At 39.1% G+C, this 20,085-nt stretch overlaps 2 protein-coding genes and 1 non-coding gene across 6 annotated transcripts; 1 reads left to right on the forward strand and 2 right to left on the reverse strand.

Annotated features, from left to right (window-relative positions):
• The first annotated feature begins 750 nt into the window (after window positions 1–750).
• On the forward strand, window positions 751–3,077 carry LOC122085574 (60S ribosomal protein L36-3-like). Its single transcript, XM_042654053.1, has 5 exons — window positions 751–828; window positions 909–957; window positions 1,535–1,639; window positions 2,402–2,601; window positions 2,772–3,077. Exons 3-5 carry the CDS (start codon window positions 1,538–1,540, stop codon window positions 2,800–2,802), a joined length of 333 nt encoding a protein of 110 aa, XP_042509987.1. The 5' UTR covers window positions 751–828; window positions 909–957; window positions 1,535–1,537; the 3' UTR covers window positions 2,803–3,077.
• A 2,433-nt stretch (window positions 3,078–5,510) lies between these two features.
• On the reverse strand, window positions 5,511–5,706 carry LOC122087800. Its single transcript, XR_006142868.1, has one exon. It is a non-coding gene; the product is annotated as a U2 spliceosomal RNA (small nuclear RNA).
• A 540-nt stretch (window positions 5,707–6,246) lies between these two features.
• On the reverse strand, window positions 6,247–17,786 carry LOC122086682. Of its 4 annotated transcripts, none has more exons than XM_042655667.1 (11): window positions 17,182–17,786; window positions 13,946–14,032; window positions 13,567–13,725; window positions 12,641–13,038; window positions 9,973–10,061; window positions 9,691–9,794; window positions 9,456–9,555; window positions 9,077–9,152; window positions 8,871–8,985; window positions 8,244–8,775; window positions 6,247–7,056 (listed from the first exon to the last, which is right to left on the reverse strand). In XM_042655667.1, the coding sequence occupies exons 1-11, from the start codon at window positions 17,462–17,464 to the stop codon at window positions 6,459–6,461; spliced, it is 2,541 nt and encodes an 846-aa protein (XP_042511601.1). In that variant the 5' UTR covers window positions 17,465–17,786; the 3' UTR covers window positions 6,247–6,458. The 4 variants fall into 4 exon arrangements, with proteins under 4 accessions (XP_042511601.1, XP_042511602.1, XP_042511599.1 ...); XM_042655668.1 differs by having other exon boundaries at window positions 12,641–12,729; window positions 17,182–17,785; XM_042655665.1 differs by having other exon boundaries at window positions 12,641–13,725.
• Between the last annotated feature and the right edge of the window lie 2,299 nt (window positions 17,787–20,085).

Raw genomic sequence — 20,085 nt, forward strand, 5'->3', positions numbered from 1 at the left:
AAATCCCATGATCTGCTTCAAAAAAAACTTCAATCCTCTTATAAATATAATAGTATCATCCGCAAATAGGCTGTGTGAGATGTCTGGGCATCCTCTAGGAAGATGATGACCCTCCGCAAATAATTTTTTAATCTCTCTACTAAGAACTTCTTCCGCAATAATGAATAAAGTGGGAGACAATGGATTACCCTGACGGAGGCCTCTGGTAGATTTAAAATAACCTTTTGGCCCACTTTCCATAACCATTGAGAACCAACAATTTTCTATAGTTTTTTTGATCAACCCAATCTATGTTCTTGAGAACCCAAATTTTTCTAGAACTTCATAAGTAAAACCCCATTCCGTGTGGTCATATGAAACTTAAATTTGTGAACTAAAAAAATTGTTTGAATAAAAGATTAGAAAATAAACTGTTTACGAATGGTTTTAGTTTTAACATATGAAACTGTTTATTAAATTATTCAATTTTGATTTTGCATTCAAAATCTTACACTGAATCAGATCAAACCATCCACATTAGAATCAAACCGATTAACATAGGAATAAAACAGTAAACAAATCCGATTTTTAGAAATATCAAGGGCAAAACCCTACCGACCCGTATCGGTTTCCAAAGGTGACCGACTCCGCTGGACGGCCGACAGGATCCTGTTATAGGACTATAGGACTATCGGACTTCTCAGTTCTAGGGCGAAAATAGTCATAAGATGAATTAAAAACACTATGGACCAAATTACCCTTCAACCTAGAACTTTTTTACTCATCAACACAATCGCATAAATAATGCATATTCTCCAAACCCTAGTTCTACTTCTATTCTCTTCGCAGGTGAGATGCGACTCGAAAAATCCCTTGGTTACGTCCTCTTGTTTTAGATCGGGAGTTTGAATTGGTTCTTTCTTTTGCAGATTCAGTCGAGGTATTTCTTGAAGGATCTTCACCGGAGCACATCGAGCGGTAAGGGTTTTACCTTTTGGATCCGTTCCATTTTTTTTCGAACATCATAAGCTTCTTTCATGTTTCGAAGATTTCCATATAAATTTCGTGCTAAACCTCACGGTTTTAGGGTTTAATCGTCGGTTTTTTATTCTATTTCAAATGTTGATTTTGGTTTAGGTTTGCAGGTTCCTTCGTCGCCATTTGAGATGTGAAATGCCGCTTTTTTAATTGTGTTTTCCGTAGAAATTAGAATTCATGGCATTTTATTCTGTGCTTTTGCTATGTATTTTTATTGTTAACACTTTCTTTTGAACAATATCTGTACATGGTTCTCTGTGCTTGTGCTCACATTCAGCGAACTTTTATTTATTAGATGTGGATTCATGTCAACGACATGCTAGAATTGTGTTTGGTCAGTTGTTATTTTTTCACTCCAATTGAAACTGCAGCATCTCTAAAATACCATTTCAAGCATTGTTATTTGTTTGGTGATTTGGTTTATGATGATAATATTCTAGATTTTATCAAGAAAGAAACTAAATAATTAACCTTGTTGTCCTTGGTCTGATCTTGCGTTATGAATTGGCTGGAGCAGGTGATGGCTCCACAACAGCCAAAGAGTGGACTCTTTGTGGGTCAGAACAGAGGCCACATTGTCACCAAGAAGGAATTGGCCCCACGTCCATCTAATAGGAAAGGAGTAAGTGAAATTAGTATAAAGTTGTCGAGTTATGCCTCTATTTGCTTCTTATCTATGGCCCTTTTGTGATCAAGTTGACTTGGTAAAATGTTGTACTTGCTGCTTATCTGCTACTCTTGCTTCTTATCTGTCTCTATTTTACCTCCTTAATTCTCATCAGATATATTGTGATGAGGAGAGTATCAAAACTGGATATGTCCAAACCTTTTGTTGCGTAGTAGTGAACTGGATCCTTGATACATTTTATAGCAGCTGGATCTGTCAGTTTCCACTTGACCATGGACTGAGTTTGCAGTATTGATTGCCGCTGGCTGATACACATCTGCCTGATCAGGCTGAGACAAGATCAATAACCCTTTTTTGTCATAAAAATCCCATTGCGTACCACATCAGCCATCCATGCCGGTCACGTATTGGTATGGTATTGGGATCGATACCGATTCCTTAAATCATGCACTTGACAATTGGTTGCCTGTGTGTTTGGACATGGACATGGACATGTTTCCTACTGAAAGATGGATTTAGATGTTGTCACTTGAAATAGAGCATACCTGGGGCTTGAGGCTCCCACCATTGCAGGTGCTTGGGAGGGTCATAATGTGCACAGCCTTACCCCGCTTTGCGGAGAGGCTGTTTTCCGACTTGAACCCGTGACCACTTGCAGTGGAACAACCTTACTGCTGTCACTTTATGAGATTTAATTCACTTAACTTATGCATTGATCGACTTATTAACACGATAATTCATTTACCCTTCGTTCAGAAAACCAGTAAAAGAGTCCACTTTGTAAGGAACCTGATCAGGGAAGTTGCTGGTTTTGCACCATATGAAAAGAGAATCACTGAGCTTCTCAAGGTTGGGAAAGACAAGCGTGCATTGAAAGTAGCAAAGAGAAAGCTTGGCACTCACAAGAGAGCAAAGAAGAAGCGTGAGGAGATGTCTAATGTTCTCCGCAAGATGAGGTTACTTTCCAATATTTTATTTCATGAGTTAATGGTCTGTAAACCAAACATGCACTCCTTTAATGACCCCACATATTAAATAGTCAACCAAGGATTTTATATTCCAGTTTCTATTCATTTTGGTCTCATTTCTTATTTCTTATGGTCTTTGATTTGATGGTTTTATACAGGTCTGCTGGAGTGGATCACAAGAAAAAGTGAGGGTATTCATCAATTGTGCCTGCAACCATCTTAAATCTATTGAAAAGATCAGTAGGTAGACTGGTAGAGATGCTTGCTTATCATGGCTTTCATTATTTGTAATGGGGAACAAAATTTTGACTGGAGTCATTTTGTTTTAATTTGAAATGGAGAACAGTAGCCTCCCAAATTTTTAGTTTTATTCTAGAATCAGAAATTGCATGCTGCACTAGTAAGTTGTTAACTAAGTTTGTCTTGTGTTATCTACTCTAATCATACACTGATTACTTCACCAAGAAGCTGATCTACAATGTGATTGTCGGGATTTTTTACTTTCAGGCTTTAACAGTGGTGGTAAGCAGACCACTGCGATGATGAATCCTTTAAACCAACACTAATTTAGGGTCCTGCCCTAATGTGATGTGAGAAATGCAAAGGATTTCTGAGCAGAGCTTCAAGTGTGTTCTTTTACCAATTTATTGGGAGGACTTGGGTCCATGATTATAGAGATCGGTACAGGGATGGTGTCTGTTTTTGCGGATATGATAAAGATTGGCCAATGATTTTATCATCCTTAATGTGATACAGATACCTGATACAGGATTGGCCAGGTATCAGTATTTGGTTTTGCCGATACTGATGATCTGGCTGATACAATGCCACACCCCAATCCCTGCTCGGTATTACATAACCACAGAAGTTTCCTTCGTTAATGTTTACTTGGGTTTCGGTTGGGTTTTAAAACTTCTCTTCGAGCTTTGGAATTTCTCAGCGCATTATCAAGCCTGAATGCTAAACGTTTCAGTATCTAATTGATGATGCTACCTGCCAGTTTTCACCATCATATGCAAGCACACTTTCTTGATTGCTAGGTTTTGTGCTATGGGTTTCGGCGTTTCGCCCTTCCTGGATGAATTCCCCTGTAAATTCCCTTTCCCTTTTGTTGATGAATGGATTCAATCTCCATGTTTGTTGGGTTGGGGGTTCATTTTGTCCTCAAAATAGAAGCTTAAGATCAAACTGCGCTATAACTTGGCAGATATCTGGCCACCAGGAAGGCCAAATATCTGCCGAGGTTCAGTATACTGGGTACAGACTGGTAAAGGGTAACATTAACTAGTTTCATTGAGATGGGTAGGAAGCTTGGGAGACCTAGTTTCTTGACGGTCGGGAATCAGGGTAGGTGTCGGAGACTCGTATGCTTTACTCCAAAAGGTGCTCTGAAATAGGTATTTTGATCTTGAGTGAGTTCATAAAGGTGGAAAGATATGATTGATGGAATTATTTCTTTATCACAAGAAAAATGAAATTTCATTGAGATGAAAGGATTGAATATACATCATTCTAGGAACGCTTCTAGTGAGAACTCAAAAGACCACAAGTATTTCAGGAGCATCACCACTATTAGTTGGTTTAAGGCAAAAGCTAAATTTAGACTAAAAAATAAAAAATGAACATTTAAAAAAGAGGGAATTTTATTTGGGGAAGCTCATAACAAGTTATTTGTCAAAAACACTGAAACCAAACAGCAATTCTAGCAAATTGAGGTTTTAATATGCAGAGAGTAATTGCCCCCAAACATCTAGTTATTTGGCAGCCATTGGTCCAAAAAAGTTTGGAGTACATTTGGATGCAAAAAAGAGTCAAATTTTGGTTAAAAATGGGACTTAACTGTAGAAATGCAACCTTAAAACGATGCAGAAGATGATGAAAAAATAAGAACAAATAATGCACACAGGTTTACAAGGTTCAATAAGATTGCTTGTCTTTGGTGAGATGAGATTTTATTTTACTATCAATAGAGAATAGGGTTACAACGCTTGTCTTTACACCTTTCAATATTACTTGCATTACAACGGAAATAAATCCCTTTATAAATATATAGGGAAAAATCCTAATCTGAAAAGTATAAACCTGTCCTCAAATGAAAAATTTGTGCAGGACGTAGCCACATACACCCCCATTACATAGTGGGGGATCGCCGTCTTGTCTATCGAGGCATCTGCATCAGTATTCCCTAGATTAAACTACGATAGAATACAAGACATTGTACACCGACAATAACCATGTTAGATGCTCGCAAATGGACAAGACAACCTCTTTTTTCAAGGGAAAAAATAACACCACCCGTGAAAAGACGTCCATGCTAATGGTAGTGCACTTTTATTTCTTTTTTAGCATATTGTTATCAAGTTAAAAAAATCCAACATTTTGGGCTCATTCATGACACCCAAGTTCTCTTTCTAAGAAAAAGGCAAAAAACATTCTCTTTACAAGAGAAAAGAAGACAATTTTCGTCATTCCCCCAATTTACAGATGGTCGGGAGCCTTTGTCCGTTTCGTGCAAGACTGATTATTTAGACGTGTAAGGGTAAGACTGTTTTCATAATTGTAATCCACTCCTTTTATCTCTAATCTTTGTAAGTCACCCTCGCGCTGAAATTGATTTCTTCCTACTAAGAAAACCTCTCCCCTCCCGTCTATAATAGCAATGGCTAAGATATTCCAACGTCCCGCTGGCTTAGTAACGCTTGATCAATAAAGCAAAGGTCAAAAAGTAAGACGAAGGTGAAACTCAAGAAAAATATGAATCATTATCATCCCAATTCACTCTCCGCCTCGGAACAAAATAGTAATTTTGTTTGGGCCGAATTGGATCGAGCTTCATGTTTGAAAGTCCTGCCTGACAAACATCTACACGTAACAGAAACAAACGTTTCACTGACTTGGTGGGGTGCGCCAGGCCCGTGCAGTAGTGCAACGCATGGGCGACGCTTGAGAACCCAGGCAGCAAGCTACCTTAATGGGCCCTCCCCCTAGAAAAATTAATTTAATATCATGCGGGTCAATGACCCACGTATCAGATATTAAACTGATAAGAACAGATACTACACTTGATCTTAGCCAAAAGGCCGAGAAAGGTATGCCTTGTTATGTATCTCTGTTTCGATTTTATAGAAGTCTCCTGCCATGCCTCTTTTAACTCTAACCGATGTGGGACTAACTTAGTGTTCGCTTTTTCTCACAAGATTATTGCAACTTGCAACTTTGCAGGTGGCTGCTATGCGTCTGTGCCTTCTCCCTCTAAACCCATAACATGGTTTGTTTTATAAATTGGCTAATGTTTAGTCTCAGGTAGATTTTAACGCATCACTGATCAGCTGAACTTCTACTTGTAACTAAAAAATCTACAAGAAAGTGATGGTCACTGGTTAACCCTTTTGAATAGCCTTTACACTCTCTCTGTACCACCGGTGATGACCAATATCAATACAGCTAATCGGAGACCAATACCTAAAAAAATCCTACTTCTAACCAAAGAGAGCCTACGTGTGATCTTCTTAATTTGTCTATAACCAGGTGTTCTTGGCCATGGAGTTGAATTTTCAATCAACTGAACCAATTTTAAAATTGGGTAGGGCAATTGCAACAGAACTGAGACAAAGTGTCCTAGCTGTACTCTTCTTTAGGTGGAAAAGCCAATAAAAATCAGCTCTGTTTCTTTATTCCATTTATTCATTCTCCCAGGGTACTCGGATTACAGTTTCTGTTTCCCTCCAGGAAACAGATAAATCACTTGATCCCCGTATGTCTTGGACAGCAAAATTGAAAATTAGAATACATCTTCATTTCTCAACAGCTAACACCCCATACAAACAATAGTACTAAGAAAAGTTTCATGTCTTGAACTTCTGAGTGAGTTTCCCTACACCTTCCCTGCAGTCTCCTGCAATCCTCTTTGCACCATCAGTAAGTTTCTCTACACCTTCCTTGCAGTCTCCTGCAATCCTCTTTGCACCATCAGTAAGTTTCTCTACACCTTCCTTGCAGTCTCCTACAATCCTCTTTGCACCATCCTGGAGGGCAGAACTAAATTCTGCTGTGTTTTGCTGCAACTTTTGTGTGGATTCACTCACCTTCAAAACAGCAGCTCCTTGAATCTCTCCAGTCCTTTTGGCGGCTGTGGCGGCCCACTCATTTAAAATAGCAATTAAGGAGATTATCTTCTGGATTATCTTCTCAACCACTGCTTTGCCATTACCTTTGAGGTCATGTGCCATAGCCTTGAGTTTGTCCACCAATTTCTCAGCCCGGTTCACAGTTTCAACTGCAGACTGCTTTCCGGCCTCAACCCATGTAACACCAACATTGGCATCATCTTGGAGGTCTTTGTCGACAACTACTTTAATGCCATGCCTCTCCCAACGTTCTCTAGCTTCCTCTATAGCTTTCACTTGCTCCCTCCCTCTTTTTGCTTCATCTTCCGCCCAAGCCCTGGACAACCAAGAATAAATAAAGAGAGAGAGAGAGAGAGAATGTAATATTAATTCCCTTTGGCCTCAAATTGGCTCGGCCAAAGGATATTATTATCTATCAATTGGCAATGTGAACTACTAGGTCGGACTTTGGTGTAACGGTAAGGTTGCTCTCCATTGCGACCTAGTTGTTGTTGGTTCAAGTCGGTAAACAGCCTCTCCGGAAAGCAGGGGTAAGGCTGTGTACAGTATGACCCTCTCCAGACCCCGCAATTTCCGGAGCCTCGTGCACTGGGTATACCATTTTTTGGCAATGTGAACTACTAAAGAGCATTTGTCCCAAGACCAATCAGAAAAAGGTCTAGACAGTGCCTCTGACATGTCAACTGCGGTGGGGGCACCCAAGAGGTCAAGACATTTCTCCAAGCTACTTCTCCCAATTTCCTAGCATAGCAGGGAAAGGGGGAGGGGAGGGGAGGTATTTTCCATCTCTTATGGTAAGAAACATGAAGTTTGGTTTTATACTGTTGCTATATCATGTTTCCCATTTTAAAAATTTAAGAAGAAGACAGTAGCAAATTTTCCCATTTGAAAAACGTTTTCCTTGATTCAGACATCCATGCATATGGAGAAATTTACCATAGGAAAGTCTTGGCTTGGAGGCTGGGCCTATAGGACCCATAAAGGGTCTGGTGCCCCAATCATTTGCCATGTGTCCCATGTTCAGATCAAGGCAAGACAGATGCATAGACCCTAGCTAAAAGATCAGCATACACAGAACTCAGCATAGTGCATGTGATAACATCTGAAATTATCATTAATTTTTGAAGCTCTACTAAATCATTTTCTCACCTTTAGATAAATATATAACAGGAATACACGGTAATTATTGATCTAGTTGACCTTTGACTAACCAAATCTATATCTCAGTCACCACACCCTTGGTATAACAGATGGCAAGTCAAAAGCACACCAGATCCATATTATAGACTATACTCTCAGTCCCTAGATCCAAGATACTGTATATATGATATATCTATCCTAAAAGACTGAAGGAGATATAATTATGATGGCATAACTCAAATATATATAATCATCAACATAGATATTACAGAACCTAATATTATTACCCGTCAGAGAATTATTTTATTTAGGAAATAAAGACAAAAGTGCCTCAGTTTGAAACAGAGAGACTGCTGCTCATACCTGGCCATGGACAATGCTTTCCGCTCAACCTCCAGTTCATATTGTAGACGGGCAATTGCTTGGTTTTCACTTTCAGCTTCCTTCCTAAGCTTCTCAATCCTTTCTCTTTCAAATGATATCTCCATCTTGTTGCTCATAAGGATCTGCAGCTGCTGCTCTACATCATGCCTTAACTGTGAGAGAACTTCCATTTCTGCCTCAATAGCAGCCCGTCCTCTCAACAGAGCACTATTTTCTTCCTCTCTGTCAGCTCTCAACCTTTCCAACTCCAGCCTTGCCTCCTCAGCCAACTTCTCGACAGCATCTATCTTTTCCTTTTCCATAGCAAGTTCCTTTTCAAAAGTTGCATTGATATCCTTTTCAACTTCTGCAACTAAAGCACTATGTGCTGCAACTGCAGTTTCAGCAATCGACTCTGCTTCGATACGTGTGAGCTCCTCACTGACAATGTCAGCAGCTTCACCAAGGGCAAGAGCAATAGCAGCTTGAGCTTTTGTGACTGGCTTATCTGGCTGAAAAAGTCTCGTGTAACCTGTCAGAGAAATCAGAGCATTTTAAATATTCATTCCCAAACTGAATATCCAACCACCATAATCTAAGCAACAACAATGGAAAAGAACAGTATACCAAAGGCTAGTGCCATGATTCCCTGTTCTCCCGCAGATAGGTCAGCTACAAGAGCAGGCCATGCATCTGAGTTTATCTTATCAATGTCTATAAAGCCAGAATGTTGATGCAATATCTGGCAATCAGTTTATTCAGAATATGTCAGACATTCACTAAAGCTCACAATTAATTGGCAGAAGAAAACTAATTTAACAAACTTGAATGACCTCTCTGTCAACTTCTGGTAGCTGTCTTTTGTCTAGGGCCATCTTCCAGCTCACAAGATCCTGACGACACAAGGGACTGCATCGCAAAATTTTAACCAAAAAATTAGAAAAAAAGGTATAACCATGAGATTTAGAAGAATGCATAAATCTTGAGATTTAGAAGAATGCATAAATCTATGTCAAATAACAAACTGAAGACTCTGTGAAATCCAACATAGAAATGCACTGAAGTCATTGGAAGTGACAAAAGTACAGGAGATTTAAGTATAATCATAAAAGGAAAACAAGAAGAAAATGGAGATTGTTTAACAAACCACCTCTTAGACCTAAGGAAGCATCCTCGCTCATGGAACAACAAAACAAGCACTTAAGTTCTCACCTTTCTGGAGAGAAGAAGAAGGGTTTTGGCTCTTCATCCATAGAAGAAAGCATATCACGTCTTGAAAGCTTACTTGAGATAAGTCCAGCTTCTGCCAGGCCTGCAATTGCAATGTATTAGAAACCCTAACGCACATCAACAGAAACCTGTTAATGCAACAGGAAACATTTTCCCAAAAAGTAACAATCCCACAGTTCTGTATATGCAGAATCAAGCACTAGTTGCATTTTCTCACCTTGAATGGATGGAAAATCAGGATCTTCAGGTGTGATATCATCAAATGCAAGATCAGTTACATTCTCTATGTACATTGCAGGATATACTTTTGAAACTGTGTTCCTGTAAGACAGGAGTTCTTTGTCAGAGGAGCATACATTGCTTAGGGAAAGCCATATAATGCTCGCCATTGCTTGGTGCTGCTCACCCGCTCAGCAACAATTTGCACAAATTATTACAAGCATTCAGGTGCTCATTCTAAGAGTTCAACTATACCAATGTAAATAAGAGAAAGATATACCTCGCAAGAACACCGCTTGCAGAAACCAACCAACGAGCATACTCGCGGCGAGTGCATAGATCACCAGGTTGAACATCTGCCTCAATAACCTATAAGAAGGTAACATTTCAGATAGCTACAGTTGAATTAATTATCACATAAGTTAAATTCTCAAAAGCTTAACATGCTAACAAGTCAGTTTAGAAGATGCAAATCAAGTTCTTGTGCTTGTATGAGCAGTACAAAACAAATACCACTTTAGCTAGGTAGGAAGAGTAACAGACCAACATGGATACACTGATATGGGCCAATATGCATATGATTTATTGGCATAACATTTTGGACGACATTCATCAGGATTCCATTCATCTACTGGTTTCGCTATTCATCAAACCACAACTGACTGACTGACAAATTGCGATAAACTAATATCAAGAGCAATAGCAACAGTATCCAACTAAATCTCCGATTCTTTGGGGCCGTTTCAAATACGAATTCCAGTTGATTAACCCCCCCCCCACCACATACACACACACACACACAAAAGAAAGATCTATTTCATGAGAAGTACTGTGGGATACAACAAGCTGTATCCACCATTCATTTAAGAGGGCTGATCATTCAGTAACAAGGGTAACAGAACACTACATAATTTACCTTACTGAACCACATTTCTGAACTAAGTAAGGTGTTCAATTGTTAGACATGAAAATAAATGGGAAGATGAGACGAGGAAAAAAAAAATTGAAAAAACATGAGGATGATTTCTCTTAGTCATATGATACGAGTGCTATCCATGGAGGACACCAACCTCATCATATAGCTGAATTCTATCCCTTACTCAACCATGCCTAAGTACGCTTCCTTCTCATGTGACAACCAAGAAAAGGACAAATGTGAACTTTAATTAAACTATAACGATTAGACATAAGTTCCCATTATTTGTCACCCAGGTTGCAATTTGTGCATAACCAAGAAAAGAATGTAATTCATGCTATTAGAGGTTGATGTAGATAAGTCACTTAATGGACTTATTTTATTGCAAATAAGCCTTGGGTTGGGTTATGTATGTATTAAGCCTTTGATCCCATGGGTTTTCTTTGTAATGGGCCAACTTTAATTGGCCTAAAATATGGGTAGAAAGTATGGAAAACGGAATTTAATTCATTAGCTTAGTTAGAGTCCTGTTTTGAGTCTATTTCCTTTGTTATTTCAGTTTTTAGTCAATGACTAGTTAGTTACCAACTCCATGTTGGAGTTCTAGTCTAGTCCTATTTGGAGTCCAACCCCTATTATGTAATGTCTAGTCCTACTTGGAGTCTAGGTTATGGCTGCTGGTTTGCCCTCTCTATATAGAGGAGCTAATGTAATCTAATTTCTCAGATTTGAAGAATGATGAATTGAGTTAATGTTTGAGAGCCTTAGGGCTGTGTGGGATTCCCCCCCCCCCCCCCCTTTATGCGATTTCTCCCTCCCAGGTTGGATTTGTGCAATGTCTAATTGTGTGATCCCTTCCTTCCCCTTCTATTCTAGTTATTCCCTTCTTCCCTAAGGCCTTTCCCCATCAGAGGTGCAATTCAGAAGAGGACAATGTGCAAAACAGAAAACGGGAAGGTGCAATCTAAATTTGTTTATGACTGAATACATAATGTAAGCTCCAAATAAGAAATGCATTCTTCAAATACAAGCAACTGCATAAAAGCATAGTTTAGTAGCTATGTTGGTAGTATCTGATGCCTAGTGAATATACCTCCCTCTACCAATATTTTGATCCATGACCAGATTCTCTAGTCATATCCTATAGCTTATTGTTTTTGAAAGTAGAAAATAGAAAACTAAGAGTTATTCTCAAACCTTGTTAATAGACTATAGAATATTTTATCTTTAACCCAGGTAAGTTGAAATCTTCTCCACAGAAGTACGGTTTCCTCCATCAAAGACCTTTAAGGAACACGATTGAGGAAGGATACCGTGAAGATCAAGGAAATCAAATACTTAAATGACTTTTCTCAATTGTTGCCCCCTCCCCACCCCCCCCCCCAAAAAAAAAAAAAAAAAAAAGAAGAAGACTTCCTCTCATATCCCTTACACTGCAGACATGGTGAGGGCGAATTCAATCCCATTCTCTGGCAACCGTGCATACTTCAGTAAATTTCTTCCCTACTTTTCTTTTCTTTTTCCCCCCTTTTTTTAAACCACCAGGATGGAATTTCTTACACTTGTCACTTGATAAAAATGATAGTCGTCGATAAACAATAAAAAAAGATACAAACAATTGCAGTGTGGACAGGCCTTCACCACTTCATAGTTCATACCCCTTAAAGGGATAATACCAGCAACCTAACAAAGAAATTGATTGATATATTTGGAAAAAAGCATTTTCATGATGATGAAATGACAGCCTGAGGACAATGACGTCACCCTAAAAATTCAAACAGCCGGCCTAGCAGAACTCAGAAGCCACTCTCAGAACAACAAATAAAAATATAACACAAGTGATTGCTTGTACAAGTAAATGGAAAAGTAATGATAGACTAACACTCGTCAATTCTATGCTTGAAAATTGAGCTTTACTGAAGAATAGCAACAACCAACTTACAGAATCACCACTTAATTATTCAATACAAAGCCTATGCAGTAGGCAACTCTAAAATGATCAGTTATTGCAGATGTGGGATCATCACATTACCTTCAAAACTTGCAAGGCTGCAAATGCTTGCCCCTGAACTTGATCAACAACTGCAGGAACCAAAACCTTGCCAGGTGGAACCTGTAGAGCTGCAGAAACTAATGATGGAGCAGGTATACCAGCAGAGGAGAATGAACCCTCAGGTATTGGTGACCCAATTAACTCTTTTTTTCTTTCAGTCTCATTATAATCATCCGTACTGGGTTCGTTTGCATTTGGATCAGCTAAGACTGACAGAGGGGCTTTTCCAAGTGGCTCAGCCACATCTACAATATTCTCTTCTAGAGTTGAAGTAATGCCCTCTTTTGAATCCTGCAGCGTTTTGCTGAGGTCAAGATATTCCTTGGTTGAAGGAGAGGTTATTGTGTCCACCACATCTTTGGACTCAACCTGGGAATCTGAAATTACATCCGATTTTGGTGTGACTGAATCATCCAAAGCTAAAGGCTTGTCAGGAATATGTTGACTAGAACCAGAAACATCCAAAGGAACCTTGGAATTTTCAATGTCCCCAAATACAGTAATTCCCTCCTGATAGTAGGAATCAAGATCCGTTGAATCAACATCTGGAACAGACGGGTTAACGTGGTTGACGACACTGAGTTCCATAGCCAATTCTGGCAAAGCAGCCGCTGGGCCACCTCCTGACTCTTTAAAGCTGGAAGCATCAAAAGACTCATCGACTACATTGTATTCAGGCATTATAGGTGAACTTAGGTTAGAGCTGTAAGGTATCGATATTTCATCAACAGTTGGTCTAAATTGCAAATCATCTTGACTGAAACCATTTGTAGTGGCATCAATACCATTGGGGGCCGAATCAACTTTTTCTATTAATGAAGTCCCCACATTAATATTATCATCAACACTGCTTTCAGAAGTAGCTTCAGTAATTTCTGGATATGAACAAGAATCCTTGATTATACCTGTATTGCTTTCAGGACTATGATCACCATCTAAGCTTCCCTCATCAGGCACCACAGTGTTGTCCTCATTTCTGACTACTTCAACTCTATCATCCTGGTCATCTGAGGCTAATGATACTTCCTGCTGCACAGCAGGAAGAGGCCTCAGCGGTTTCATTCCTGTTCAAATTAAAATATTCAGATATGGTTAGAGAAGTTCATGTTGCTAATTAGCACAAGGATTATGGAGATGGACACCAGTTCTAACAAATGTTCACGATGAAGAAAAAAGAACCTATGAACCAAAAACTCAGTTGAAGATAAATTGTTGATCATAAACATAAAAAAGACAATTCGCCAGAGGAAAAAATTATATATATATATATATATGCATACATACCAGAAGTGCTCCTTTTGCTTAGAGATATGGATGCAAAAGAAAGTCCAGCAGCAAGAAAAACTCCGGCTATGCCTGCTCCAATAAGCCCTGAAAGTAAACTACTACAAAAGTGTCATTAGTCTACTAAAACCTGGGGCTCCAAAGAAATATGGGTATGGACAAGAAAAAGATGTGCCTTTTAAAATGTTTTACACCAAATGTCATATTCTGCAGATGAATATTGAATATATATATATATATACACATAAATATATATTGAACTGGAGCCCACCAATTTGCTTCTGTACATGTTTACTTCTATAACAGGAGGCATAAATGGCTCTTGCAGCTTATATGTGAAGATCTAATAGAGATAATTACAGGGGTGGAGCATAGTGGGAACCTGGCTCCATCCCCTCCTCCAGGATTTCTTTTTTTTTTTTTTGGGGGTGGGGTGGGGTTGGGGTTGGGGTTGGGGTTGGGGTTGGGGTAGGGGTGGAAGGGGAGGGGAAGAGAGACACCATTCTCTCCTAACATCCCTGCTGGAATATGGCATATAGCTAATATTATTTTAGTGATTCTAACATCGTTCTTAAATGTTGAAAAAGCTAGTTCTTCATTGTGTATGTTGTTCCGGATATTAATCAAAGGATTACTCTGACAAGAAAGGTCTTTCTGGTCAATGATCTTGAGAAGCCAAGCAAGCGTTGATCACTAAGCTTCAAGCAACAACGGTAACTCCAAGGGCTATTATTTGGAAGATGATATCTAATGGAGAACATTAAATAGCTCAAGTGATTCAGAATCAGAGCCTCTGCATCTTCATTGAGTTTCAACGATATTATGGTTGTGAAGACTAGACTCTTAGGTTTCTAGACTTAGGATCTGTTTTCACCAATTTTATTCTTAGAATCCTAAGTTGTATCAATTCCTCCACAACTTAGACCTATATCATGAAGAATGGTTTAATCAAACCTCAAAACTGGACTAATGGCTTAAACTGTACGTTGACCTCACAAATGGTGGTCACCCTGATTTTTCCTAAGTGGTACTTGACCAGAGACTTGATCTTGAACTTTAGAATGGTTAATAATATCTTTAATCAAGTCAAAATGGCCAAGACATGATGTGTAAATCACTAGGCATGTTGGCCAAGTCACCCACCTGAAGTTGAGCCCAAATCTGAATCAAATAGGATCTTACAAGCATTGCCGAAGAACCCTGGGGTCGACCGTAGGATAATCAAGGTCGACCAAAGGGTGACAGAGAGTTGGTTTTCAGACCTCTTTATTTGAGGTCAACCGCATAAGATAGGCGAGGTTGACCATGAGATTTTGAGATTAGCCACGTGAAAGAGAACTTAAAAAAAAAAAAAAAAAAAGGAAACAATCTATTAACGGCTCTCTGACCAAGGTTGACCGAGAGAAGCAGATGTCAACTGCAGTTGTCTCAATGGCTAAAATTCCGCCCATTGGACTTAAGAATATAAATAACATTTTAAACCTCTAGGTAAATGAGTTTTGGGAATTGAAATAAGGTGCAGCTTTAGAGGAGAAAATCCTGAAAGTGTTTTTTTTAGAGAAAACCCAAACTTGAGAAGACCATTGTTATACTATGATTTGAGTATTCAAAGGCCATTGCCGTGGGGAATCAAGAGATTTCATTTGTATATCTACCCTAGATTAGAGGATTTATTCGTTCAACCATTTGCCTATAAAGAGGCCTTTGTATTATGAATTCAAAAACTCATCTTCACTTTGTGAAAGTGTGAAGAACTGATCCTCCGAGAAAGGATTGGGTTGTAGCCTTGTATGTAATGATTCCAGGAAACTACCAGGTTTAAGTGTGAGTCTCTAAAAACACTTGGATTGGTTGTGAATTCGGGAAAAGGTGTAAAGTTTTATGGGCACCATTGGAAGACCAATGCAGTCAGTGGAAATCCAAGTGCGGGTGTAATACTTGGTAGTGGATGTAGGTCAAGGGGACTGAACCACTCAAAATATTGTGTCTTCTTTGTGGTCTGAAAATAACCAATGTAGTCAGTGGAAAAAATCCTTGGGCTGCTACAAATACAGTCCATCACCCACCCAAAAAGAAAAAAGTACTGAAAATATAAATTATTATGATGTACCTTATCTCTCCTCTTTTGCTCCTTTTACATGGCTTTTATCTTCTATTTCTTTAGTTTCAGTTTCATGTGGGTCAATGGAATTACAAACTGAACCTGAAAAATAACTCTTGTAGACCATACAAATCCATTGTTGTCTCAGCTTCATTCTTTTACTTCATTTGTTTTGACAGAGAACCTAAGTTTACATTCTGGGAAGACGAAGCAATAAGAGAAGACAGGCCTAGACAGTGGATCTAGAAGTCCTCATCCATCCACATTTCAATGAACTACAGGAAGGAATGATCAATAAACCACCTTTTCATCCACTTTGAAGTGTCTACAGAGAGAATCACTCTGAATTGGGAATATATTTTTGGCTTTTCTTATTTAGTATTGATGTTTAATTAGTAAACGATTTTAAAAGCCATTCGGAAAGCATGGACCATTGTGTAGTAATTATGTTGTGGAGCATTTGTGAAAAGGAGGAATTTCCATGACAACAGTTTAAGCAAACAAAGAATCACTCCGAAAAAATGAGAAGTAACATACTGGGGTGGGATTAGGATTATTTATAGTCCTATTATGGGAATTTGAGTAAAAATCATTTCAAACCATAAATATTGAGAGGAGCTTGAGAAGAATATCATCAAGCTGTTCCTGTTCCTTTGGAAACTTCAGAGCAAAAGGAGAAGTTCGGTGATTGTAACACAGATGGTCAAATGCTCCCCCAGGTGAGTGTGAATTACATACATATGAAGCTCCTGCGCTGCTTCGTGGCTAAAAGTTTCTCACAATCTAAAGATTATGTGGCAGGCAACAGAAGGTAAACTCAGGTAATGCAACGTCTTAGGATTGTACATTTTTCAGCAAACTCAGGTGCTAACGTTTACAATTATCTAGTTTCCTCTCGATCCTAGGCCAGTTACACCGAGGAAAGTATACTGAGTTCATGCGCTTAAAATTGATGCTAGAGTTTTGAGGTAGCTGTCTACTGTAAGTTTTATTTCCCTTTGCGCTTCACGTTTTCGTAACTACTGTTAAATAATTTTCTTCGTTCAGTAAACAGAACCAAAAAAAAAAAAGGGTAGAAATTATTCAACAGTACAATACTATACTCATTAATCCACGGAAGAAGAAGTTAGCTCACCTCCAAACCCTCCCTTCCGCTGCGAGCCACCGGAATCCGCACCAAACCATCCAGAGAAACTATCATTCGACTTGTCTGAATTTGTCCATGAATTTCCATTAGGATTCCGGTCAATCTCATCACCTTCCTCCGCCACACTTCCAGCGGCAGCGAGGCAACGAACTCGACGATATGAATTCGTACGAAAATGCGTCTGTGGAAAGGTCGAGGAAGATTTCCTGCACCTAAACCCTAGTCGAAGCTGAAACGAATTCGGCGACGAAGGAATGGTCAAAGATGCCATAATCAGTTCCGCTCAGCCGGAGAAACCGATTGAAAAACACAGAAAGCTGAATGTGCAGGCACAAACGAAGAATTAACGAGAGAGGAGAGAGAGATTATGGATTGAACAAGCTCAATTCGCAGAGAGCTTCTCCAAAACACAATGGAGAGCTTCAACTGCGCTGCTTGAGATTTATATATTTTTTAATGAACACGAGCTGTTTGCTTCTTTGTTTCTGGGAGTCAAGAGGATAGGAGAAATGTTTTTTCTCTCTCTAACCTTTCAATCTCTCTAGTAGTCTCCACCAACCATCCCGCCGGCTACTGGGCCGGAATCCGACATTTCCACATGATGGAGTGTCTTCTTGATTCTTTTGTTCGCTTAAAGTGACTTTTTTGTCCCCAAAACTTTCCAATATGACCTTTTATCGGCTCGGTATCGGACTGTTTGGGACGGACGAATTTGGATTTACCCCTATTTTCGGTAAATCCAAACAATTCCGAGCAGATCTGAATAGGTCCGAAACATGCCGGAATCGGATATGATTGGGTGGAAACCAAGAAAAATGAACCGTGAGGCTGGTTCGAAGCAGCTTAAATCGGGATTAGTTCGGCTGATTTGAATCTCAATTCCCATACGTATCAGCCAATTCTATTTTTTAAAACCTTAAGGGTCCTTTTGATAACGTTTCAAGAAATGCGTTTTTACCATTTCTGTGTCCAGAAACGGAACAAAAACCGTTTGATAAAACTGTTTTGTTTCACTTGTTTTCAGAAATAGAAATTGAAATTTGTATCTATTTATGGTTCAAGAAACGACCCAGGCGAAACAAATTTCTACTTGTTTCGTCGTTTCTGGAAACGACTCGTGGTCATTCTTTCGCTGGTTACTATCGACTTCTAGAAACATGACTTATCAAACACTTTCAATTCCGCTTCTATTTCTAAAAATAGAAATTTATGTTTCTATCGTTTTTTAAAACATAAACGACAGAAACATTATCAAATGGTCCTAAATTTCTAATATAGAAATGGGAGAGATATCCACGGCATCAATGTGGAAGGAATCTTTAAGCAATACTAATGAAAGTCATGTGAGAAACGTTTTTTTTATTCTTTCATAGTCGAATTTCATACTCTATTCTATTTAACATTGGCTGAGCCTGAGGCCTGAAGCCAGAACCATAACCTTTAGCCAGCCCACTTAAAAATTGGTCGTGGCCTGACCGGACCAAATTTGGACCACCTGAGTTGTCTCTGTTCAAGTGTCAAGACCACCAAGTCCTTAGTATTTTAAAGGGTGTCAAGAAATGACTCACACTCTTACCCAAAAAAAAAAAAACAGTGACTCACACCAGTATGCCCAATTGGAACCGGCCGGTTAGTAGATGGTTCGATGTTTAGCTTAGACTGGCATTCAGTGCTTGGTTGTAGCCTAATTGGTTATCGGATGGGATTGAAGGTTCATAGACCGTTTATAACTTGATCAACTCATTTTATAACTTCTTACAATCCATTTTATAGCTTAATTAGCTTGTTTAAAGATTGATTATAATCTGATTAGCTCGTTTAACTTGATTCCAATTGCAAAACGGTAACCAATCAACCGAATATAAACATGTCCATTCATATTCATGAGATTTGATTAACTAAAAGATGTGGTAATAATGCATAACCTTAAATTGATGGAAATCAATTAGGCCAAGCCGAAATAATCGGGTATAGACTGATTGAAACACCCACACATGACCTTCTCATTAGATTCTCAAATTTTGTAAACATGTTGTCTACATCACCACCTATCCATTTAGTGAGAAGAGTGAAATTAGCCCAATATCATTTTTCTCTATCAGAATTTTGAAATCCTTTATCTAATTGTTGAGTCATTTAGTTGAGATAGGTCTTGACTTTAAATGTAGCTAAACCAAAGGTGTGCCAACCACATCCATCAAACGGTGAATGGTTGGTTTGACTGCTTGATAAGGGTTGTCTCCAAATGAATCGAAATGGTTGGCTGTTAAGGAACCCATTCCCTTCACCGGCCGTCTAAACTACAAATAATATTTTCCCCACACACTAATATAGGAAGCATACGGTACCGTCCGTGTTCCTGTGTATAGACACAGCCCTAGTTTCAAGGGGCAGGAGCATCTTCTCTCCTCGCAGCCCCTTCTAAAGGGTTGTGTAAGAGGGTATCAAGGAAACAAAACACTCCCTCGTCATATGGCCCTGCATTACTATGGGACTAATAAGAAGACACACATAGGCATCAACAAAATGTGGGTTTATTATATTTCACAAGAGGGCCTCATTTCTCCTCCCTTTGTGTCTGGACATAGGGGCCGTGACCGGTGAGCTTTCCTCTAACCATAATTTTTTAACAAAACTTTCATATTTGGCATGTCATAGTCCTACCCCATTAAAATATAAGAATATCTAAAAGTACATGGGACCATGGGAATATCTAAAAGGACATGGGACCGCGCTAGACGGACAACATTCCTCCTGCCACGAAAGAAAGTACCAAAATAATCAAATACATAACCAAAGATAGAGGCTACCATGCGTGATACCTTTAAACTTACGTCCAAACCATAGGAAATCGCTGCATAACCTTTACCCCACACCTCCCCCGCCGCCCGC

The sequence above is a fragment of the Macadamia integrifolia genome, chromosome 8 (assembly GCF_013358625.1).
Source record: "Macadamia integrifolia cultivar HAES 741 chromosome 8, SCU_Mint_v3, whole genome shotgun sequence".
Classification (NCBI taxonomy): Eukaryota; Viridiplantae; Streptophyta; class Magnoliopsida; order Proteales; family Proteaceae; genus Macadamia; species Macadamia integrifolia.